General features: G+C 39.8%; 1 protein-coding gene across 1 annotated transcript in view; it reads left to right on the top strand.

Annotated features, from left to right (window-relative positions):
• CRACR2A (calcium release activated channel regulator 2A) overlaps positions 1–24,492 on the top strand; it is a 51,006-nt gene that overhangs the window by 10,412 nt on the left and 16,102 nt on the right. The window contains exons 4-11 of the mRNA XM_009894130.1: positions 1,398–1,544; positions 9,544–9,634; positions 13,128–13,223; positions 15,569–15,741; positions 17,714–17,785; positions 21,035–21,080; positions 21,905–21,996; positions 23,408–23,735. Coding sequence (XP_009892432.1) covers positions 1,398–1,544; positions 9,544–9,634; positions 13,128–13,223; positions 15,569–15,741; positions 17,714–17,785; positions 21,035–21,080; positions 21,905–21,996; positions 23,408–23,735 — 1,045 coding nt within the window. The remainder of the gene's footprint in view (positions 1–1,397; positions 1,545–9,543; positions 9,635–13,127; positions 13,224–15,568; positions 15,742–17,713; positions 17,786–21,034; positions 21,081–21,904; positions 21,997–23,407; positions 23,736–24,492) is intronic.

Genomic DNA, 24,492 nt, shown 5'->3' with positions numbered 1-24,492 from the left:
AAGAGCAAAACCATTGTACTCCAGGCATATGAAACGTATGTTTGTGCCATATGAAAGCTATACTGTTAACCCACTGTTGTACCATGGGTTTTGAACATAGATAATTAGAAGCATGTAATCCACAGATGCTACTGATTTTCAATCAAACAATGCATGATGAGTGCTTTTTTGGCAAGGGCTGTGTTTGCAGTGCAACAGTTAACTGTAAGAAAGAATGTTTTCTCCCCTTTTTCTGCTTTTTCTCCCCTCCATGCATAATTGCATGCTATGATTATTCTGATAACATTACCTCTTCCAGGACCAGGATGACTTACTCTGAAACACAGAACACAAAAACTATTCTAAGAGCTTCTTGTGGGTTGGCCTGACACTCATTGGTCAATCACAATGAATGTTCTAGATCAAAAAAAGAATGGGGCAAAAATGGGAGAGAGTCTAGACAGATAGTAGGAATAGTTAGGAAATGCATCAGTCATCCTTACCATGAAGTAGAAGTCCTCATCAGTACTTCTCTTCACCTGACTGCCTGTTACAGAAAGAGTTGATTGTAAGTCACCCTGAAAGGCTTTCATTGTGAAAATATTTTTGTCACCTACTTTTTCTAGCCTTATCCTCATTTTGTCCTGTAAATGTAGCACTCTTTGCTGGCTAAGTTCAAGCTTATAATGTGCATGGAAGAGAATGAGTCAGGAAGAAACAAACAAAGTAAGTTGTTCAGGAAAATTTTAGCAAAGTATTTAAAAAATCATTATCATTCACAGTTGAACATCTTTTTTTCCAGTATCCACTGAACATATTTGGAAACAAAACGTTCTCTTGGTAAATTTTTAAATCAAAATTTTCAAGGTGTCACGTTCTAATTTTTGTAGCAGTCCCACTGTGGAATTAAAATGGGTTGAAAATTAAAGAAGACAGTACAAATGCAATTTGTTAACTTGCCTAAGTAACTTAGGAGACTGAGACTCATTAATCTCTCATGAGGAATTGTTTTTGATTAGCTTTCCCACTGCCTTCTCCCCACTAGATTTGTGGGAGCTTCTTTACTTCTAATAGAAATGACAGGATGGTACAGTGTATCTCGTCTGTCTCCTTTCTTATCCGTTCCTTTTTAGATGAAGTGTCTGGCAAGGCACCCGCTAAACAAGTAGTTCCTGTGATTCTCTGCATGCATGACCAAACTTTATGATGCATTTTTTTGAATAAATGCGATTTCTGTCATTTCCCAACCACCTCATCGTTTTCAAATCTGGCACTGCTTAAGTAGCCCTTGTTTTTAATAAGACTTGTGTTCTGACTAGTGATACTCTGAAGCCTCCATCCACGAGGATGCTGTGAACATTTATTGCAGCTCAAGAAATGTTCTCTCTTAATGAATCCTTTATGATCTCTTCTTTCAGTGAGAGTGATGTGAAGCAACTTTGGTTGCAGCTGAGAAAAGACGAACCTCATTTGCTTTCCAATTTTGAAGAGTTCCTGGTCAGAATTTTTTCCCAGCTTCAAGAAGCAGATAATGAAAAGAATGAGTTGGAATACGCTCTAAAAAAGTTAGTACTTCTCTTTTTTGGACTGGTGGGATAGTTTTACAACTATCTTACCTACTATTTGAACCTTTGAAGTAAACAAGGTATTTCAGTGAAGAACTGAGGACTATAATCACAAGAGTTCCTGTAACATAACATGAAAAGTACCAGTAAAATTATTTATACTGCAGAACTGGCTGAAATTAGGTTTTCTCTTCCAGTTAACAGATTTTGTTGTTTGAAATTCTTTTGCAGATGTCTATTATTGCATTGCAGTTTTAAGACAACATTAAGCAATTCACTTCTAGTTAAATCGGTTTGATTCCAGAGGACAGTCAGATTTACCAGTAAATCTGGTAAATTGTCTGTGTGCTTTGCAAACATTGCGTGCAGATAAGCTGTAAATCTGGATTAACTGGCCAGAGAAATGAGAGGTTTAAGATATTAAAGCAGCACAAAGCCCTGATACCAGTAAAAATGTAAGCTAACAAATATATATAAAACAAATATATGAAATAGAATAAAGAATATATATTGGGTTTATATATAAAAACATATATAATGTGTATATATAAACAAATCTATAAAACATATATAAAAACAAATATATAAGAACTAAAAATTATTAGGTCATCCTTTAATATGCTGCTATCTAGAGGGGAAAAAAATTGTGATGCTATATCTAAACAGAATGCAAAATGATGCTTATAGTTGAAGTTCCCCTGTATTTTTATTATAAAGTGTCACTTCTGAATTTCACATTCTTACAGATTGATTAATAAAGACAAATATACTGTTGAACATTTACTTCATTTGTTCAGTATTGTCCTGGCTATTTTGAGAATGTGACAAGGCTTCTGAAGAAAGAAAAAACTAAAAACATATGGTAATTAAAGATAATTGGTTTATATCGATAGCAACATTTTTATCTAAGTCTACAAATGTGGTGTTAGCCTTCAGACAGCTAAAAATTTGGAAACAGCATAAAGACTAGAGATTATTAACAGCCATGTGTAGTGAGGGGTTTGTTTTGTGGTTTTGGTTTTTTTTGTCAGTGTTTTGTGGGAAATGTCAGTGTTTTTTTTTGTCAGTGTTTTTTGGGAAATGAATGAATAAATTTGTCTGTTTAATACCTGTGATCAGAACAGGGGTATATGGAGAATACATTAGCCTTACCTGACTTTTCTGGCTGACACAAAATCTCTACCTTGAAAATGCATTGGGTTTTTATGCCTTTGTATTAAAAACAGGTTTTAGCTAATTTCTTGGTTTTGTTGCTCCTGATAACACCTCTAATTTCAGTACATAGATCATTGTTTTGTTTGTAATCAATATCTGGAAGGAGTCAGAACTATCAGAGGAGTGATACTGTCTTTGGCGACAGTGGGGATGAATGACCTCTTTTATTTTAAATTATGTACAAATAACAGCAAAGCTCGAGACAAGACTATATAGAGGGGGGAAAACTTTATTTTTTATACCCGCATACTTATTCTTAGCACTAAGATGCATGTGCTCACATACACTGGCCAGGATTTACTGTGGGGTCACAGAAGATAAGAGATGCTGCATATTGAGGTCTTATAATGTCTCCCAGGTTCTTCTTGATTGGTGACAATAGTACCCTTTGGAAGTGGAGAATGAATGCGATCTTCCATCTTTCCTTCCTGACTCACCTCTGTGAGTCTGTTCTCAGCCTTTTGTCTCCTATAGGCTGTGCTTTTGTCTTAAGTTGTTCCCTTTTATTTTTAAAACTGGATGCCTGAGAAGTTGTCTTTCCTCTTTTCCTCTGGAGCTTTCACACATGCATATTTTCATTCATGAAGCTGAATCCTGTAGTCCCAGGGTTTTCCTCCTGTCCTGGTTCAATAGATACAGTATGCTGCTGCTGTTACTATTTGTAGGTTCAGCTAGTAGTGAGGCTGAACATATATTTTTTTCAATACACACACATGCAGATTCACCACACGTGAGGGACTGCAGACTAATACTGATTAGAAAGCATTGACTCTATTGGCAACCACCTAAACACAAGCAGCATTCACACCAACATGAAGGGTGATAGCCCAATCCTGTTTCTACCATCCAGTTTATCAGGAGTTAATTTTATTAGTGAAAACATACACACACTTACTTTATTCAGAAGCAAACCTACATTTGCAGATCCTTTGAATATTAGCATGGACTTAGTCTATCTCATGTCCCTGCCTGCACCCTGGGCCCCTTACCCATTCTTTGACTCAGACCTTGGGTCTTTCCAGATGTGGGTCTCCTTGTACTTGCTGACTGGTTCAGCTGGATTGAAGTTTGCTACCAGAATTTATTCATTTGCTCACTCATTAACAATCACAGATCCTTCAGATAGTAGCATGAGGCTTTTTAAGTCCATGCTGAGACCCTCATGCCTTTACTTCCCGTTGTCAGCTCAGACCTTGAGTTTTTCCAGATGGAGATCTCCAGCCTTGCTGGCTAGTTCAGCTTGAAGTGTGCTAATGAATAACACCCACACAGGATAGTCATTGAGTTCACGCAGTTAGAAATAGAATGTAATAAGAAGATAGCATAGTCTGTGATAATTAGACAAAGGACTTGACCAGACAAATATACTAACCATCAGATTGCTTACACTTGACTAAGCCACTTATCCCCCCTTAACATCCACCTTGGTCCCTTTCTCTATTGTTGTCTCCTCATAATTAAAAAACTTGTCCCTAAATAATTTTTTTGACATTGGTCCCAGTTTTTCTACATCTGTATGCAAATTTCATATTTCTGATAGTGGTACCTAAGTAATCTTGCCATTATATGGTGTTACTGAAGTGGTTATCTAGATGCAGTTTTCGTTGGCAAAATTCTTCTCCCCAAAAGTTGCCAAATACTCTCCTTCAGATAGCTATAAGGTTGGCTGCTTACTGCATAACTCCTCCTAGAACACCTGTGAAAGCCATCCATCAAGGTGCTATCTGTGAGCGTTGTCAGTTTCTCACTGTTATTTGCCATGTCCAGCAGTTTGTCATATAATGTCTAGTAGTTTCTCATGCTCTGTTCAGTTAGTTAATCCTCAGGCTAAGGCCTAGTCATCTCAACACTTTAACACTTAATCTATACAAGTGTTAATATGTCTCTTACAAACCTGTTTTCATACAGCTCAGTAAACTTATAAGTTTACAACGCGTATGTATAACATGTAGCATGATCGTGCACAGAGGAAATTTGTGGTACTTTTTTGAATGTTACTCAAAGGCATATCTCCCTGTGATTATTTATTTATTTTTATATATATATATTTGTGTGTATATAAATATCAGTGCAAACATTTAAAGAAACCTTCTATATACCAAGTAATTTTTTTCCTAGGAAAAGATGTTGGTAACTTCTAAATAGTCTTGAAGAAGAGATTTGCATATTGTACAGTCTGCTGCTGACTCTCTTACAGATACTAGTATTTCTGTCCTCTGAACATGTAAATTATGGCACTGTACACACTTAGTGTGTGACTATTTTTATTGCTTAATAACAGGCCATAATTTTTTCAGGTATTAAAGGTCTGCTTTAGTATTTCAGGTAAACTGACCCACTCCGATTTTGTCAGATATTAACCTCACCTCAGTTTTTATATTTTATTTTAAGCAGTTAAGATGATTGTTGGAGAAGAAAGTTAAAACCTACCACTGTAATCGCTCAGTTAAAGAGTTACAACAAAGATTCCTAACAAGGTATCAAATGTATTCCTGTTATACTCTCAGAAGAGGTCTATCAGTGCATTAGACATATTCTGTGCCAGTGTAGCCATGGGCGTGTTTCTCCTTTTAGGTGATCTGTAATTGTGGTTCAGTAGAACAACAGCCAAAATACTGCTGATGAGTTTTTACATAGAACTGAATACACTTTAACGAAGAAAAAAGCAAAAGGTCACATTTTTATCTCAGAATTGGTGTTCTTCTCCTCACTGGTGTTTGTCATCATAAAGAAATTGATGATGAGCAGTTTCCTGTATTTGTAGATTTCAAGGCAAAATGAAAATATGAGATTTAAACCCTCTCCTTTTAAAAATACTACTTTTCTTCTTTGTTTCTTTTAAGGGGAAGGAATCATAGAATCATAGAATGGTTTAGGTTGGAAGGGACCTTAAAGATACTCTAGTTCCAGCCACCTGCCATGGGCAGGGACACTTCCCACTACACCAGGTTGCTTCAGCCTGGTCTTGAACACTTCCAGGGACGAGGCCTCAACAACTTCTCTGGGCAACCTGTTCCAGTGTCTCAACACCCTCAGAGTGAAAAATTTCTTCCTGATATCTATTCCAAATCTACCCTCTTACAGTTTGAAGCCATTACTGCTCATCCTATCGCTACATGCTCTTATAAAAAGTCCCTCTCCAGCTTTCTTGTAGGCTCCCTTCACATACTGGAAGGCTGCAATAAGGTGTTCCCAGAGCCTACTTTTCTTCACTCTAAACAACCCCAACTCTTTCACCCTGTCTTCACAGGAGAGGTGCTCCAGCTCCCTCATGATCTTCATGGCCCTCCTCTGGCCTCACTCTAATGGGCTCACATGCTTTTCGTGCTGAGGACTCCAAAGCTTGACACAGTACTCCAGGTGGAGGGTTGGGTGGAGGGGAACCGTATGAAGTTCAACAAGGGCAAGTGTAGGGTCCTGCATCCGGGGAGGAATAACCTCATGCATCAGTGCAGGTTGGACGCTGACCTACTGGAGAGCAGCTCTGTGGAAAGGGACCTGGGAGTCCTGGGGAACAACAGGATGACCATGAGCCAGCAATGTGCCCTGGTGGCCAAGGCACCCAATGGCATCCTGGGGTGCATCAAGAAGAGTGTGGCCAGTGGGTCGAGGGAGGTCATCCTTCCCCTCTACTCTGCCCTGGTGAGACCGCATCTGGAGTACTGTGTTCAGTTCTGGGCTCCCCAGTTCAGGAAGGACAGGGAACTGCTGGAGAAGGTCCAGCAAAGGGCTATGAAGATGACTAGGGGATTGGAACATCTGTCATATGAGGAACGGCTGAGGGACTTGGGTCTTTTTAGTCTAGAGAAGAGAAGACTGAGGGGGAATCTTATTAATGCTTATGAATACTTAAAGGGAGGGTGCCAGGGGGATGGGAACAGTCTTTTTTCAGCAGTGCCCAGTGATAGGACAAGAGGTAACGGGCACAAACTTGAACATAGGAAGTTCTATCTTAACATGAGGAGGAACTTCTTTACTTTGAGGGTGGCAGAGCACAGGCACAGGCTGCCCAGAGAGGCTGTGGAGTCTCCCACTCTGGAGACATTCAAAACCCGCCTGGACACCATACTGTGCAGCATGCTGTAGGTGACCCTGCTCGGGCAGGGGGGTTGGACTAGATGATCTCCAGAGGTCCCTTCCAACCCTGACTGTTCTGTGATTTCTGGGGTCTCACCAGGGCATAGTAGATGGGCAGGATCACCTCCCTCGACCTGCTGGCCACACTTCTGATGCAGCCCAGGATACGTTTGGCCTTCTGGGGCTGCAAGCATGAATTACGACCATTACAGCAAAATGCATGTATAACAGTTGTGAAACACAAACAGTTCACATTGCAGCTACATGAATGGGCAGAAATTAAATCCTTTTGAGTGTGTTGATCCCAAACTCATCATCTGTATTTAGTGAACTCATGTTACATTCCATTTTGGTTAGTCTGCTCAACAACAGCACTGTCTCCATCTCTGTTTATTCCAGATCATTACTGGAAAGAGAAAGATCACATTATCAAATATTGCTGAAATTATACAATTATGCCTTGAGTAAAACTGGATGGTATGATCCCAGGGAATAGACATTTTAATCAAAACATTTAGTATTTTTCACATAACAATGATGTGCCCTTATGGCTTTAATTATTTTCCCCTGACTGCATGTGGGGAATATTTGCCAGCTAATGTGTTGGATTATTTTTTCTGATGCTTGTTAGTTACGTTACTTATAGTTGTTACACTTTTGATTATAACAGGATATTATTTTATCTTTCTGTTTAATTTGATCAGAGTTAAGAATGGTAAGCCATGAATGAAACGCTTGGGGTGTATTCAGCCTGTGAAAATGGCATGTGCTTATGTGCCAGACCAACTGAAAAGATTCCTCCATCCAGAGGTACCTCCTGGATGTAGTCTCGATGGTGCTACCATATCCTTTGGTTCCAAACACAAAAGAGGAAAGAAACGTCTAAATCAGCAGCTTAATAATACAGGACTAAAGTTATTCTCCCTGCCACACAGAAGCAAAGAAAATCTTTATGATTCCCATGGAAACACTGACTTCTGCGCAATCTGTTCTGCCTGTGGAAAGTTACAAGGTTTTTCAATACATAGTCAATCTAGCCCTGATCAAAATGACATTATACTGCATGAATGCAGTATTTTTAAATATGGTCTAAGCATCTCTGCCATACCTTTCTAAATAATTAATACTTTATGAATTTGTGTAATTTTATTCCATTGATAAGTGCTAATTTCTTATGAAGCATTTTCTTAGTTTTAAGAAAGTAAAATTTGAGATCAAAACATGACCTGACTTTGCACTATAAGGGGAATAAAGCAGCAGAAAGAGCTTCTGGATTTTCTGGCGCTCTCTTTTGGAAGCATTGCAGTCACATGAAGAAGCTCTTGTCTGGGCTACTTTTCTCACCTAATCAGAGTTTACAAAAATCTAGGTGACAGCAGTCATTTTCCTAAAATTAGTGTAGCTTGATATTTGGTTATTGCTGCTGTAAATCCTGAGAAAATTCCTTCCCCTTCGTTTTTTACCTATGACTAAAAATGCAAGCTGGCAATGTCAAGCATTCTGATGTTTGAAAGGGGGAAAGAAAGTCTTGTTTCTGGTGTTTCTTGCTTCTCTTACGTTAGGTAATTTTTTTGAAATTTCTTTCCAGTTTGCTTGGCTTTAACTGAGAAGATAATCAGGCCTTTAATAAGTGAAAACATAGAATATGTAGAGCATTAGGTACTGAAAAAATAGTAGATACCCAGGTTACAAAATTAATGTGTCTTTTTTTTTTTTTTCTACTGTGTATTCCCTGGCTTGTTCTTATTGATGTGAACGCCTTAGGAGATTATGTACTTTATTTGTAACATGCTTTCTGCAGATTGCTCAAGGAACAGCTCTAGCAAGAGGAATGTGGGGGAATATACAGTAGTGTCACATAATGGCCCTATTTATCTCTATGAAAAATCTTTCTAGGATGTCCTCTGAGTTTGATGCAAAGTGCTTTTTGCTTTTCAGTTTCTAGATTAATGGAAATAGAATAGAACAGAAGCAGAACAAAGCAACTGTCTTGTTCCCTATCAAAAGTTAAATATTTTCTGTCCAAACTAAAGCATCTGCTCAGTGTAATCCTTCATGTATCAAACTGCAATGATATTAATTGTAATATTCTATTGGAAAAAGTGAGCTTTATAAGTCCTTCTCTTTTCCTACAGTCAGATACACTTGTGCACAGCATATTTATTTCTGTTCTTCAGCTGGACTTTTCAAATTTGTTTCGGGAAAGCTGTTAGAGAGGCAGTAAGGCAGCTTTCGAGAAGGACTTTCAAGAAGTCCGTTCTAACTAAAATGTCTTAGGTGTGATAGAAGTATCTCATTCAATGCTCTTGAATGGTGAGCAATGCAGTTCCAGAGTTAAAAAAATACAGTTGTAGTGAAAATACTTCTAACTGGCAAACTTAGGCTCTGGTATTTTTAGGATTGTCACTAGGAAGCTCTGTTCCTTAAACCTAAGATTTAGTAGTCATTAAAACTGCTTAATGAACAGTTGCTTTATACAGAAATATCAGATGTGTAACTTTGTTAGCCTTTGAGCTGCTGAAGCTTTCCTTCCATGAGAAAAAATAAAAATTTAATCTGTGACCTTTGCTGCACAAAAATTCCTATTTTCTTAACACTAGAACATTCTCCGGAGTCTTGTGTTAAGTCAGAAATGTGGGGCTTAATGTAAGCCATGACTTGAAGTAATGCTACAAAGACCCACTCAGTATACTTTTATCTCTAATAGGAAAATTGCTGCTTATGATGAAGAAATTCAACATCTCTATGAGGAAATGGAACAGCAAATCAAAAAGGAGAAAGAGCAGTTTCTCTTGAAAGTGAGTGTCTCTTTGTTATTGTAGCCATGGATTCTGCTGCCACTTCCGGTGATTTTATACTCATTCTGAGAGTGAAATGAAAGCCTATAAAATGTGTTTCACAATAGAATAAGAAAAAAACATCATTTGCCTCCCTGCTACTTTTGTACTGATCCAGGCTGTGTAGCTTCAAACTAAGTGACTTGGTGGATGCAGGGAGCATCGATGTCCTGTCCTCAGTCGTTGGCATGTAGTAGCAGCGGGAATTCTTTTGAAAGTGTGCTGAACTACAGCCTCATTGTATACTGCTATAGGTCCAACCTCTGGCCACAATTAGGAAGAATGATCTTTGAGGTTGTGAAGAGCAGCACTAATCCTGTTGAGTTCTGCAGTCTCTGCTTTTGAGGAGGGGATAAGTTCTCACTGAAGAGCAACAACAGATAAATCAAGTGATGGTAATTTCTGAAAACACCACAGCTACTTGCAAAATAAGCATAGGTCAGATTCTTTTGTCACTGCCATAATGCTTCCAGAACACCTGATAATGATTTTCCTTCTCTTATGAAGTCTCCTTTAACTCTCCTTTACTGCTTTTATAGTCTGTTCTTTGGATTTTTCTGCCCTGTTTTTTTTCTTTTTTTTTTTTTTTCCTCCTAAAACAAGAGAACTAACAAGAACTCCCAGTATGTTCCAGGAAAGAGTCAGCTTAGAATCATACAGGTGGGAAGGCACCTATGCTGCTTTTAACTTTCAAACTAGATCAGGTTGCTCAAGGACTTGTCCAATTGAGTTTTGAGTATTTTGGTGGAGATTCCACAGCTTCTTTGGGTGGCTGAGACAACCAATCATGAGCTACTGGCTCATGCCTCTTTGCTGTCTTGAAAGCAATCATATGAATCAAACCAATATATGGTTTGATTATATATAAACTAGGGGATATCCATCAATTACTGCCTCCATTCTCAATAAAATATGATATCTAAAAAATCCTTTTGTGTTCCAAATCATAGAATGGTTAGAGTTGAAAGGGACCTTGAAGATCACCGAGTTCCAACCGCCCTGCCCTGGACAGGGACCCCTTCCACTAGACCAGGTTGCTCAAAGCCCCATCCAACCTGGCCTTGAACACCTCCAGGGATGAGGCATCCTCAGCTTCCCTGGGCAACCTGTTCCAGTGTCTCACCACCCTCAGAGTAAAGAATTTTTTCCTAGTATCTATTCTAAATCTACCCTCTTTCAGTTTAAAACTATTAGTCCAGACAGAGTAGACTAACACCCCCAAGTCCTTCTCCTCAGGGCTGCTCTCAATCCATTCTCCATCCAGCCTGTATTTGTACTTGGGTTTGCCCCAACCCATGTGCAGGACCTTGCAGTTGACCTTGTTGAACTTCATGAGGTTTGCATGGGCCCACCTCCAGCATGTCGACTGCACCACACAGCTTGGTGCAAGCTTGCTGAAGGTGCACTCAATCCCACTGTCCCTGTCACTGACAAAGATGTTAAACAGCGCTGGTCCCAGTACCAACCCGTGAGGAATGCCATTCATCACTGCTTGCCACTTGGACATCGAGCCATTGACAGCAATTCTTTGAGTGTGGCCATCCAGCCAATTACTTATCCACCGAGTGGTCCATCTGTCAAATCCATGTCTCTCCAATTTAAAGAAAGGATGTCGTGTGGGACAGTGTCAAATGCTTTGTGCAAGTCCAGGTGGATGATGTCAGTTACTCTCCCCTTATCCACCAGTGCTGTAACCCTGTTGTAGAAGGATGCCAAATCTGTCAGGCATGATTTGCGCTTAGTGAAGTACAACTTCATTGCAAGCTGAGAGCAGTGTTTAGTGGTGGATGAGATGTAGCCTTTATATAAAGTTTGTATACCAGCTGAAGGATAAAAATTATTTGCAACTTTGCCTGACAGCAGTTGTTGTGGAAGAAACGGTTTCTATGCTCTTAATAGCCCACAACTGAAATTGTATTGAAAATCCTAAAACAACAAAGACTTTTCCATAAGCAATGATTGTTGGATCTCCTAATTAGTTTTATATTTGAGGTAAAGCCATTTCTTTCAACCATTTTCATTAAAGCTTCCCACTGAAGCTTTTTACAGTTTAGTCAGCATTCACACTAATGGTTGTCAGACACTCAAGAAGTATTGTTTCTTGGCATGACTAATTTGGGATCTGGGGAGATCTGACTGTTAAATTCTTTCACTAATGCAAAGTCTCACAAAGACTTTACAGCCTGGAGAGATGCATTGATGCCATGTAAAAGGGGAATTATTATGGCTTGAATGAAGAGCAGCTCATGAAGAATACATTTAAAGAAATTCGTAAGATGCAAATAAGTACAAATTGTAGCTATTTACGATACTTAATACCCTGCTGACTGAAGGTTGTACAAAAGGGGCAGTTAGTCTGTCGTTTTTGCTTGGATGTATTTTCTTCCACATAAGAAGCCAGTTAACATGCATTTGATTATCCCATTATGTGTTCTGGTGAAGGGGAAAAGCATGTAGGAACCACTGCTGTCTTGAGGGAATTAGTATTTTTGTTTAGAGGCATTTTCTTAGGGACCTTAGAGAGTAGAAGCCTGTTGTGGAGGAATAGGACAGATTCTCAACTGATACAAACTGCTGGAACCCGATTTTACTCAGGGAAGGTCTGACAATTTGTCTTAGCTGAGGAGTGTCTGAAGGAGTAATCCCAAGTAGGGGTGGGAATTCACAGTGATTGCGGGATACTTAGGTAGTGGACAGATTGATGTAATTGCTAAGTGAATGTCAGAGCCTGAAGCCCAGTTCACTTTCTTACACCGGTGGAACATCTGCGACAAATTGTTGTTAGTGAAGGAATTTAAAGGTAGCAGGTATTGTTTCTTTTACTGCATCCTGAGTTGCTGGGCTGTGTGTCAGTAGCCTGTATCTCCCACGTCAATCCTGCTATCTTGTATATGAGTTGCAATATGACTCCATAGTAATTTACTTTTGTCCAGCTGGTTTCCACCAGTGCATTCTCATCAGTTCTGCGTGTCAGCGGTTGGCTGGTTCAGGAAACCAAATATACAGAAAGCTATTCACTTATTTCCTGTGTTTACTCTGCTTGTTTAGCTCTCTGAAACAGCTCACTGCTGCAACAGATGAGCATGAATGCTAGTGCATAAGAGGATGAACATATGTGAAGCTGGAAATGGGAGAACGCATTCTAGCTTCATTGATTTAGGTTGGCTAAGCTGCTAAGGCTCGTGCCTAAGAAGACTTCTGCCTCCACTTTGTAGAGTTGATGGCTACTCATACGCAATCAGCACATCCTGTAGCAATTGCAGTCATTGAAGTTGCTGGACTACACCAATTTACAGAAGCTTAGAGTCTAGATTAATGAGTGATACAATCCCTAAATTGAGTTCTATTGGTAGCTTGTTATGTTCACTGTGAAAAGCCTATTATTTTCATGCCTGACTCCTTGTGTCTCATCCTGCTGATGAAAATTAATCCATTTCCTCTTTGAATTTTGCAGGACACGGAGAGGTTTCAGTCCTACAGTCAAGAGCTGGAGTGCAAGCTCCTGTCAAAAGAACAAGAACTGGAACAATTGGTTCAGAAACAGAAAAGGGTATTAACCAATATCCTTCAGAGTTAAAAAACAGATCATTTTTATTTGTTCATATGATTTTCTTTACGTACTATTTTAGGTCCCAAAAATCCAGTTTGGTGTGATGTGGTTCTGCCAAATGGTGACCCTCTGTTGCTTTTGTGTCATTCAGATACCTGAATGCATTTAAAAGTGGAGTTATGACTGCTAGACTTCTACGCGTGTGCTTAGGAAAAATGTTACCATCTATTTCTGAAGCAGTTTTCCTTTTCTATGATAAAATGAACAAAAAACCCCAAAACCAAAACCACTCCAGGTATTCTCCCCAGGTATTGGGTTAACTTTATGAAAATGTAGCAGAATTCCACTGCCTTCAGTGTGCTAGGGACTGGCCTAATGCCCAGACAGCTCAAAAGCAGAGAACAATGATTTGGGTCTTACAGCGTACTCCTTTGCTCAAAGCTTGTACCAACTACTCATTTACTTGTTTTGGACAATTCAGCACTATGAACTTGAAATGCTCCCTCCTGAACATCCTGCTCCTGATACATCTCTGTGATAACAGTTTTATAGCAGTGCGTGGTTCTTTTGAATGGTAACAGCTTGTCAGGTTCCCATATTAAAGCCTGATGTGTTTTACTTCTTAAAATGCATGGTGTTCTTGCGGAAGCAGAGTATTTCTGCGCGTGTAAACTTGCTGTAAAGTGTCTCCAAGGTCACTGCATGAAAGACTAGATATAGGAAAAGGGGTAGTGCTGGAATTTAAAGGGCTAAAATGGAATGCTGTGAAACCAACTCCCTCTGGAGAATATGCATATGAAATACATGCAAATTTTCTTTTCCTGGCAGCATTGCTTGGGAGAGCCAGTCCTGGGAGGTAGGAGAGAAGTAAGAGGGGAAGGGAAGGAAGAGGAAAAAGAAGTTTGAGGGCAGTTTCCTAGTTGTGTGTAGTTTTTAGATCCTCTTCTGAGGAATGAATCCAGGTGCTGCTGAAGCTGATGGGAACTGTGGGATTGTACTTGAGTAAGAGGGGAAGCAAACCTCTAGCTTACTATAATTATGCAAGCTGAGCTGATAAGGATACAGGACTGAACTAAAAGGCCATTACATAATTGAAATCAATGGAATGATGTTAATTACCTTTCTTCAGTTCCACTCTGAATCAGAATGGGTGTTGTTTTAGGCAGGCTGTTTGCCACTATTGCAGCACTATAGTGAAATAATCTATACTTTGAAGATATCTGTGGGAGCACACAAATCAGGCATTTTTAGTCTGAAGCTAACTGCAAAAATATAAGACATCATTTGTCATATATTTGTAATGATTGTATTTTAATATTTTTTTTTGGTTGGGCATTTTTATTTGGTTTTATTTTTGCTTTAAAGCTATGTTTAAAACTTAGTTATCAACCAGTTGTTCTGTAAAACCCCTTTCCTGTGGTTCTCTAAAATGTATGTGTTCTAAATTGGGTATAAAACCCACAGAAGATATTCTGTTCTATTAGTGTAAGCTAATTGGCTTACACTCAATTTTTAGCTTGGTCTAATCAAGTAATACAGGCTGCAGTACCAGGAAGTTTTATCTTATGATTATGGTCTACATTTCCTATTGTCTATTATTTCCTATCTTGGAGAACATAAAACAATTATCTGTGTTATTTTTATTAGTGTTATTTTTTACCTAACTCTATGTTTTCATTTTCTATTCATTGCATTGTTTATTATTAATAGTATTACTGTGTTTTCTGTTTTATTTGTAATTTCTATTATTTAACATTTCACCTGTCCCTTATGAATTTGCATGAGTCTCAACAAGGGTGCTTTTGAAGGACAGGATCTCCATACTACCATAAAAATTAAACTATCCCAGTTTATTTTTATAGAAAGGAAGCTGTGTTAGACAAATGGAATTCACTACTTCTAATGAAATGATGAGTGAGATAATTTTATTCAGATGATTGACAGCATTTGAATCTTTCATCATTGTTGCGTTAAGGGGCAAAGTAGTTTTGGCAGAAAATAAACCCCCTTGCGTTCTAACGCTCCTCACAGAGGTGGGAGGCCAGGTGCGGCTAGGTTTACTTCAACTAAGTACTGTTAATGTGCTCTGTAAACACCTTTTTTTGTGGTTTGTCCTGGTGCATTTTTGAACTGGAGGAAATTCAGTTGTTGAGTGGAATAGATCTGGTTTTCTATAACATAATGATGTCTGTACACAGAGCAGTGTAAGAGCACCATATGTGTTTTATTCATATATTGGCTTTGATAGAAAGGGCTTCCCTATTCAACTAACCTCTAGGACTTGAATTGAAAACCTTCAAAACCAAGAGGCCTCATACTTTCTGTTCTGTTTTCTTCCCTCCCAGTTGGAGCAGCAATGTACAGAACTTCTCAGTGGCAAAGAAGAAACCAAAGTAGAGAACACCAAGCTGAAGCTGACTAACCAGGAGCTGCTGAGAGACCTGGAGAGAACGTCTCATGAACTAAACCTGGCTCAACAACAGTTACAGGTGCTTCAGCTACATGAGGAGAAGGAAATGTAAGTCTCCAGCTGCAGTGGTTCTAGTGCATTTGCTTAGCGTGCCAGTGAGCCTCCTTCTCATGTATTCAGTGCTGTGGTTTAAGTTTGTGTTATAAGCAGAAACCACCAGCACCGAGTGCAGGTCTACTCATTTTTTCCCCAAGTAATTCAGCATGTTTTCTGTACTGTATCTGACTTCTACAGAATCATTTGCTACTTCTTCAAAATGTCAGTGTTCTCCCACCCACCATTTGTTAAAGGTGTTTGGAATTAAAAATCAGTTTAATTGCTTAAAAAGTATGTCTTAGTTTTGAAATACCGGTGGGATTCCTTACAGAAATTACAGTTGTGGCACATGAGGCTCCATCCTCCTCAAAGCTAAGCATCTCAGAATGCACTCTGGCTATGAGATGGCTAGGACGTGCTTCTTTTATTCATCAAAAACAAGTCTAATACATAATTTCTGACCAAGAAGCCTGGCTCACAAGATAAAATGTAGCTTATGCAGATAAATATCAATTCACACACGGCCTTATGGCAATCCAGAACCATTATTTTGGGGTTTCTTGTTCAAATATTTTGAATTTCAGGTTCTGACTCTGAATTAAAAAGTATTTTTCAAGAAGGAATATTTACAATTCATATTTTGAGGGATGGAAGTGGCCTTTAAGTGATGGATCAATCTACCTGTCTTGCTCCAGCCTTCTGCACAAAGCAAGTTACATTAGCCTGAAGCTGTAATTGGCAGAAATGTTCACTGAAGTCCATTTAATGGAAGATAGTTTTAAAAAAATGCTGAGGGATCTGTAAAACCCTCTTGTTGCTGATGGAGGGCACATGGTTTCCAGACTGTGGTTCATATCTTGCCAGACTCTTATGTATTTCAGCAATGAACTACGTAACTCAGAGCTGTGGTTGTTTGGCTTATTTCGTTATAGAGCAGAATATCAGATCAAATGTCATATTCTTTTTCTGTTAAACTTTGTGCCAAACTCTACTTAGTTTTAAAGATTTAATTTTTCTTGAGGGTATAAATAATGAACTTTGTTGATAAATGGTTGTTAAAGAACGGCCACTGTGCTTAAGAACACTATTTTTAGATTTGCATGTTTGATGTGTGTTTTGGAAGTAGACAGTAGAAATATTCCTCCTCAAGGTGGTTTGTTTCCTCTTTGAGGCCTCTCTTTTCAGATCCAGAGCAAAGACTGTGGAATGATCTGGTTTTAAAGCTACAGAGGAAATCTGCCCAGTGGTCAGACTGCTGAATAATACTACTACTGCATTTACAAAGCACTTTGGATTCAATAGTGTTTTATGGAATTAGAGCTCAGCCCTACTCAACTGCACCTGCAGTGTTGCTTTAAACATCTGTATCAGTCTGGTAAGACCTGAGCTGTTGAAGCAGGTGTAATGTTCAGACTGTGCATAGGGAGAACTTGAGGCTTCACTGAAAGGCAAAAAACATTTAAGGCCAGACACTGAATTGCATTAAGTCAAAGTAATTGGTGTAAATCTAGTGTAAAAATCTGAGACGCTATGCCCAGTGATTGGGGCAGAATAACTGTTAAAGTCAGGAACTGAAAAGAAATTGTAGGGAATGTAGATACGTGAGCCTTACATACGGTTCCAGCATCAAGACAAACTCTAGTTCTAGATAAAATGTTTCATGGTCTTTAGTGGCCATGAGTGAGAAGGATTTCAGCAATATGTGTTCTCTGAATGATGCAAGTGCTGGTATCAGCTCTCTGGATGAAGTCATTTTAAAGCCATAGTTGTTTTTAAAAGGAACCTCTACTTTTTCTTCAAACTGCTGTGGTACTGTGGGCCTTATACAGAATAAACTTTTTTTAAATTAGTAACCATTCATGCAGAATAAAGTCTACAGGTTTGGAGAAGATGAAATCTCAAATGTGGATACTCCTAGGGGGAAGCATTTTAGCAGTGCTGTTACCATGATTAGAACAATTTTATTTATTTCTTTTCATTACAGGGAGGTGTACCAAGTGACAGAAACCTTACAGAGAGAGAAGTCGGGACTTCTGAAGCAGCTGGATTTTTTAAGGTAATGCAGACCTTACATTCAAGAATTTTTTGCGTCATTCTAAAGAGGTATGTTAAAGGATGAAGTTATGTTGGGATATGTACTGGGTGTAGGTGTCCAGGTGTTGTCAGTGGGGTGCTGCAGGGGAGGCCTCCATGCTAAAAAGGAGCGGCCAGGGCCTGCCCCATGCCAGACACAGACAATTCTGACCGGCTGAAATGGATCCACCACAGCGCACAGCTGAGCCCCTCAGCAAAGATGGTAGCACCTCTGGGAAAGCGTGTGTAAGAAAGAGCAGAAAATGCTGCGCCACAGTTGAGAGGAGTAAGAAAAAAATTGCATGAGAAAAAAGCCCTGCAGACCGCAAGGTCAGTCCAGGTGTTGGAGCAGATTCCCCTGCAGCCTGCACAGAGCCCATGTAGGAGCATGGAGAGAAGCCCATGCAGGAGCAGGTTTTCTGGCAGGAACTGCAGCCCGTGGGGGACCAACACTGGAGCAGTCTGTTCCTGAAGGGCTGTGCCCCATGGAAAGGATCCGTGCTGGAGCAGATCGTGAAGGACTGTAACCTGTGAGAGGGAACCCACACTGGAAAAGTGGGAGGAGGAAGGATTAGCAGAGAGGAGGCATTATGGACTGACCACAGCGCCTCCCTTTCCCCATCTCCCTGTGTCACTCGGGGTTGGGAAGGAGGTAGAAGAGTCAAGAGTGCAGGAGTGAAGGTGAGCCTGGGAAGAAGCAGGGGTGGGGAGAAGGGGATTTGAATTTTGTCTTTGTTTCTCATCATCCCACAATTGTCTTGTCTGTGATGGTAGTTGGTAAGAAATTTTCCTGTCTTTATCTTGACCCACAAGCTTTTCCATCTGTCGTGGTTTAACCCCAGCTGGCAAGTAGGACCATGTAGCCGCTTGCTCACCCCTCCTCCTGCCCCCCCCCAAGAAGGGTAGGGAGAAGAGGGAGGAAAGGAGGGGAAGAAACCCCAAACACAATGAAACAACCAAACCCCCCAAAAACAACACCTTTGGACTGAGATAAAGGCAGTTTAATAGAACAATAACAGAAAAGGAAAATAACAATAATAACAATAACAATAATGACAAGTCACTCACCCCCTGGTGAACTGGTGAAATTGGCACCTTTCCAAGCAGTGATCGTGAGTACCCCCGCCACCTAACCCCATTTATATACTGAGCATGATGTCTATGGTACAGAATATTCTGTTGGCTATTCTATTGTTCTGTTTATGCTCCTTCTCAGCATCTATGGGAAGCTGAAAAAAGTCCTTGAAAAATATAAACATCATCTGACAACAACTAATACAATATGCATTATTGACATGCTTTTCATACCAAATCTGAAACATAGCGACCACTAGAAAGAAAACTTACTCTATTGCAGCTGAAGCCAGGACACCGTCTTATTTTCTTCCCCTGTCCTATTGAGGAGGGGGAGTCAGAGAACAGCTGGGTGCACATCTGGCAGCCAGCCCAGGTCAACCTGCCACAGGATAATGACCCAAAAGATAGCAAAAATGGTTACAAAAGACAATATGTCTTTTCTAAGCCTCATTCTGGCACACAGTAGAAGGCAGTACACCTGAAAGATTTGCTTTATTTTGGCTATTTGGTATTGTAGGTCAATCTCCATTCCAAAAGTCAAATATAAAACAAAACAATGTTGACCTGTTCTAAGCTGGTTCTGTGGTAGAAGCCTGGACACAGGAGACTTGAAGCTTAGTGAAAGGCTCTGTTATTTTTAAAGTGATGTGAGTACAGCCAAAAGAAAGATTCTTTCACCAAAATAGTTATTTGTAAAATAATATAAAAATATAGTTGGCTAATTTTCTCTGTAACATTTCTGTGTTGGTAGACTTTAAAGTTTGGAGTTCTGTTCAGACAACCGTAACCCTCTTTTTAATGTGCAGCAATATTAGTTTTTGTTTGCTCAATGGTAAGTTTGCATGGGCTATAGAATGTACTTACCTGTAGGCCTTCATTCACTGCATTTCCTTCAGGAGGCCTCATTTTAAAGTTACCTAAAAAGCTCCTATGCTTGAGGAAAGGATCTTACTTTGCCGTGTGTTTCCCATAGGCCACTCCTTGTGGTGTGCTCTTGGCTGCTGCTGGTAATGGAGCCATAGATAGAAACATCTAACAGCAGAGGTTGTTTCTCTTCACCAAGGCTGTAATGGCTGCTCAGTCTCTTTTGTGGCCAGGCCAGCAATAGATGGGGACAATGAATGATGTACGAAGCAGGTGCATTGTTAGATCTGATCAGAGCTGGCTGATTGCCTGGAGTCTCTACTTCTTGACATTTTAATCTCTTCTGCATAATGAATGGAAGATGGATGTTTACCTAGTGGGACTTTTCCATGGCAGCTACACCTGTAGCTCTCAGAGGGACATAACTGGCCTTCACAGCTGTCACCAGTTGAATAGAGATGGTGTTTATTACACTCTCTCCACACTGAGAAGTCATCTTTACTGTGAAAAGCTTTAAACATTCTAATTTAGAATCACAGAATCATAGAATGGTTTAGGTTGGAAGGGACCTTAAAGATCACCTAGTTCCAACCCCCCTGCCATGGGCAGGGACACCTCCCACTAGACCAGGTTGCTCAAAGCCCCATCCAGCCTGGCCTTGAACACCTCCAGGGATGGGGTCTCCACAAGCTCCCTGGGCAATTCGTTCCAGTGCCTCACTACCTTCATAGTGTGAAAATTTTCTTCCTTATATCAATTCTAAATCTACCCTCTTCCAGTTTGGAGCCATTACCCCTCATCCTATCACTACATGCCCTTACAAAAAGTCCCTCTTCAGCTTTCTTGTAGGTGCCCTTCAGATAGTGGAAAGCTGCTATAAGGTCTCCCAGGAGTCTTCTCTTCTCCAGGCTGAACAACCCCAGCTCTCTCTCAGCCTGTGTTCCTAGGAGAGGTGCTTCAATCTTCTGATCATCAATTTAAAGTAAGAGAAGGCATATTGACCAGAACTGATTTCTCTGTGTTAAGGGGTTTGTTTTGATGAACTACAGAATGAAGGCGAGATGCCAGCTGGCTTTAATCAGCATAGCCCTACTGGAGATTCAATGGCCCAGACAGGCAACTGGCTGTGGTGAGAATATAAATAAAGCATGATCAAGGGTGGAGATATGCCAAATTAAAGTGCATTTGTCTTTCCTTTTGTACTGCTGGTCTGTGTGTTAGTGCTGCGTGGAAAAGTCAGCAGTTCTAAGTACTTGGCCTCAGAGGTTTTTTATTTGTGTTCTCTTTGCAGGGAGAGGAACAAACATCTGAAAGATGAACGTGACATATTCTTACAGGTAAACAACTATTATTTTCAAACCTAGTGTTGAACGAACACATATCAGAACAGCCTCAAAAGAAGGGGAACAGAAGGCTGTTCAGAAGACAAACTCCTGTGCTACTTAAATCTTGCCTCATTCCTAATATGTATCATCTTTTTTCTCACTTGAAAATAAGATTTTTAAATTTGCTGAACAATTTTAAGAGCTACATTTTTAGAATTATAAAGTTGGAGCTATCTTGAAAGAGATAAATATATTTTATAAGAAGTTAAGGATGCAATCATGAGAGGATGAAAAACCGTAAAAATTGAACAATCTATTCAGTCAAGAGTAGCTAATATCCTGAAATGTTTATGCAACAGTACAATATCTGAGTACCTGAATACCTGTTGGTACTGGGTAAGAGCAGATCACATTAACTTTTTATCCAGCAGCAGAGAATGGGCTGCTAAGAAGTTTCAGAAGTACCCTGGCTTAAGGAGACTAAGGCCACTTAGTTTACCCTTGTTTGTGTTCTAGTTCCTACAAGAAGCTGCTAGAGTAAATTACCATGTATCTATTGACTCCTTTTCCAGCATATGATCCATAAACAGCATATGATATTATGCTGTTTTATTGTGGTCCACTTAGTTTACTAAGAAGATGAATTCTTGCAGGATCTGGAGTTTCCATGTTCTGATTATTTATCAATCAGGACTTTGACGCATTTATACCTCTAGGATTTTTTTCTGCATTTTTTCTTTCGTATTCATTACATTATTTAAGCATTAAGAGTGAAGGCAGTTAACCATAATGAACGACAGGAGTAAATCAGTAAGAAGTATTATGTATTTCTGCAGAAATGCAAAACAAGTGTTCCAAAAGCCAGCTGGAAGCAACGATCAGGGTCTGTCATTGGGAAATACATAGAGGGCAAGATGCTGCCTAACAGGTAAGAACTTTTTTTCATGTGCTTCCTGTTTGAGTACAATGATGCTTATAGGAAGATGATGTGGATTGTTTTCTTTCTGATACCTTTAGACTTTTCAAAGCATGTATTTCTTAAGTGTCTGTCACTATAAGATTGCTGTGCTTTTTAAGATATTTGGAACTAAAGAGGCAAATTTTCACATAAAACAAGTGTACTGTCTGCAAAGGCAAGAGACTTCCCCCCTGTGGATGAGCATATGCTGGGAGGCACAAAAGCTTGCTCATTACCCCATGTTGATGTGGTACAATGTCCTTGGTAACTCCCTGAAAGAATGTACCTCCTCCTCTCCCATTGTAGAGGACAGCAGTCCTGTTGTAAAGTATGGGATGTGGAACTAGTAAAACATGGAAAATTTAATTCCCAACTGTGTGGTTGTCAACTTGAAATCAACAGAAGCAAGATGGTGATCTCAGTGAAACTCTAGCATGTTTCCTTTAAGACAAGAGAAGCTGGAAAGAAGACTAGTATTTCATTTTGAAATAGCAACTAAGACAATGTTCCTGCAGGCACAGGGTCATGAAGTGTAAGGAGGGAAAGCTTTCAGGGACACAGATTAGTAAGTTAAGTACTGAGAAGTGGAGCATAATTGGCAAAAACAATTATGGCACAAAAATCATAGAAAAATTTATGTGGGAAGGACCTCTGTCTCTAGTCCAATCTCCTGCTTAAATATGGACAACTCCAAAATTGGATAAGGTTGCTCAGGGCCTTGTTCAGTTGAGTTTTTGAACTTCTGGATGGAGGTCCCACAGCCTCTTCGGGCACGTGTTCCCTTGCTGCACCAGTCTCATGAAGAAATTCTGTTGCCTGTATCAAGTCAGCATTTCTCTTATTGTAACTTGCATCTGTGGTCATTGCGCACATCTGAGAAAACTCTGGATCTGTTTTATCTACACTCTCCCTTCTCTTGAACCCCCACTTAGCCTTTTTTGACATCCATATGAAACAAACCCATCTCCCTCCTCCCTGCTAAAAAGAGAGTTAGATTACACATAGAAAGGGTTGGAGGGCTGTTTTATTCTTCCAGAAAAGAGGGGGGAAGGGAGTAGGAAATCACAGTAGGAAACTTACTTTAGATATTCCGTGAGGTTAGAAATTAGGCTAATCTTATATTTTGTATTCTGGTTCAGGTTTTCCTTATAAGTTACTAGCTTTCCCCATGATGCTTATAATTATGGAGCACATTATATATATATATACATGCATTGTATGATGAGCTGACTTTTCAGTAGATGTTGGACTGAATCTACTCTGCTTGCTGTAAGTAATAAAAATCATGGGAGATTAAATTCAGTTACACTAGAATAAAACAATAGGAATAAAACCGGGTCCAATATATTTTTGTGATGTACTTACTTATTTCTCTGTCTAGCCATTCATTTGAAGAAGATGATGTTTTCAATAACTCAAAGAGAAGGAATTCTGCTGGACTGAATGGAATTCTCTCTGTAGAGCCTGATGCTGGAGCCACTGGAGGAATGTCTGAAGCATCACGTCTCCAAAGAATAATATCAATTGAGGAAGATCACCTACCCCAGCTTCTTGACAGGCTGGTTGACAGGCAGCTGGATAGATGGACTGGAGAAGATGAGAATACTACTTCTGAGACAGAAGTGGATAAGAAAAACACAGAACAATCAATGGAACACTCACCATCATCTTCTAGAGAGCAGCATGTGGGGAAGGAAACACTGTCAAATGTAAGGGGGCAAAAGGGACCTCACCTTGAGTATTGTGTGCAGTTCTGGGCCCCACAATTTAAGAAGGATGCAAAGGTCCTTGAATGCTTCCAGAGGAGGGCGACGAAGGTGGTGAAAGGGCTGGAAGGAATGTCCTATGAGGAACAGCTGAGAACTCTGTGTTTGTCTAGATTGGAGAGAAGGAGGCTGAGGGGTGATCTACAGCTTCCAGAGGAGAGGAAGTGGAGAGAGAGGTGCTGAACTCTTCTCCCTGAGATCCAGTGGTAGGACGCATGGGAATGGTTCAAAGCTGTGTCAGTGGACGTTCAGACTTGACGTTAGGAAACATTTCTTTACCGAGAGGGTGGTCAAACACTGGAACAGGCTGCCTAGAGAGGTGGTCGATGCCCCATGGCCGTCAGTGTTTAAGAGACATTTGGAGAATGCCCTTAGTAACAAGCTTTAACTTTTGATCAGCCTTGAAGTGGTCAGGCAGTTGGACTAGATGATCATTGTAGGTCCCTTCCAGCTGGAACTATTCTATGCTATTCTATTCTATTCTACCTTGGAAAATGTGAAGTGGCGTTGAAGGGTAATGCATTATTCTTAGAATCTAAAATGATTTAGTTTTCTGGTTTTAAGTTAAAGCATGATACATTAAGTCATTGCATTAAAAGGGAGATGGAAATATACTGCAGATAAATGTTGAAGGTGCAAAGAAGGGAAACGCAACCTAAAGGAGTGGTAATTTCAGACAATGTATGTATATACCTACATC

This window comes from Charadrius vociferus, unplaced genomic scaffold (genome assembly GCF_000708025.1).
Source record: "Charadrius vociferus isolate BGI_N301 unplaced genomic scaffold, ASM70802v2 scaffold561, whole genome shotgun sequence".
Taxonomy (NCBI): domain Eukaryota; kingdom Metazoa; phylum Chordata; class Aves; order Charadriiformes; family Charadriidae; genus Charadrius; species Charadrius vociferus.
The sequence above is the reverse complement of the archived record's forward strand: the minus strand, read 5'-3'. Positions and strand labels throughout refer to the sequence as shown.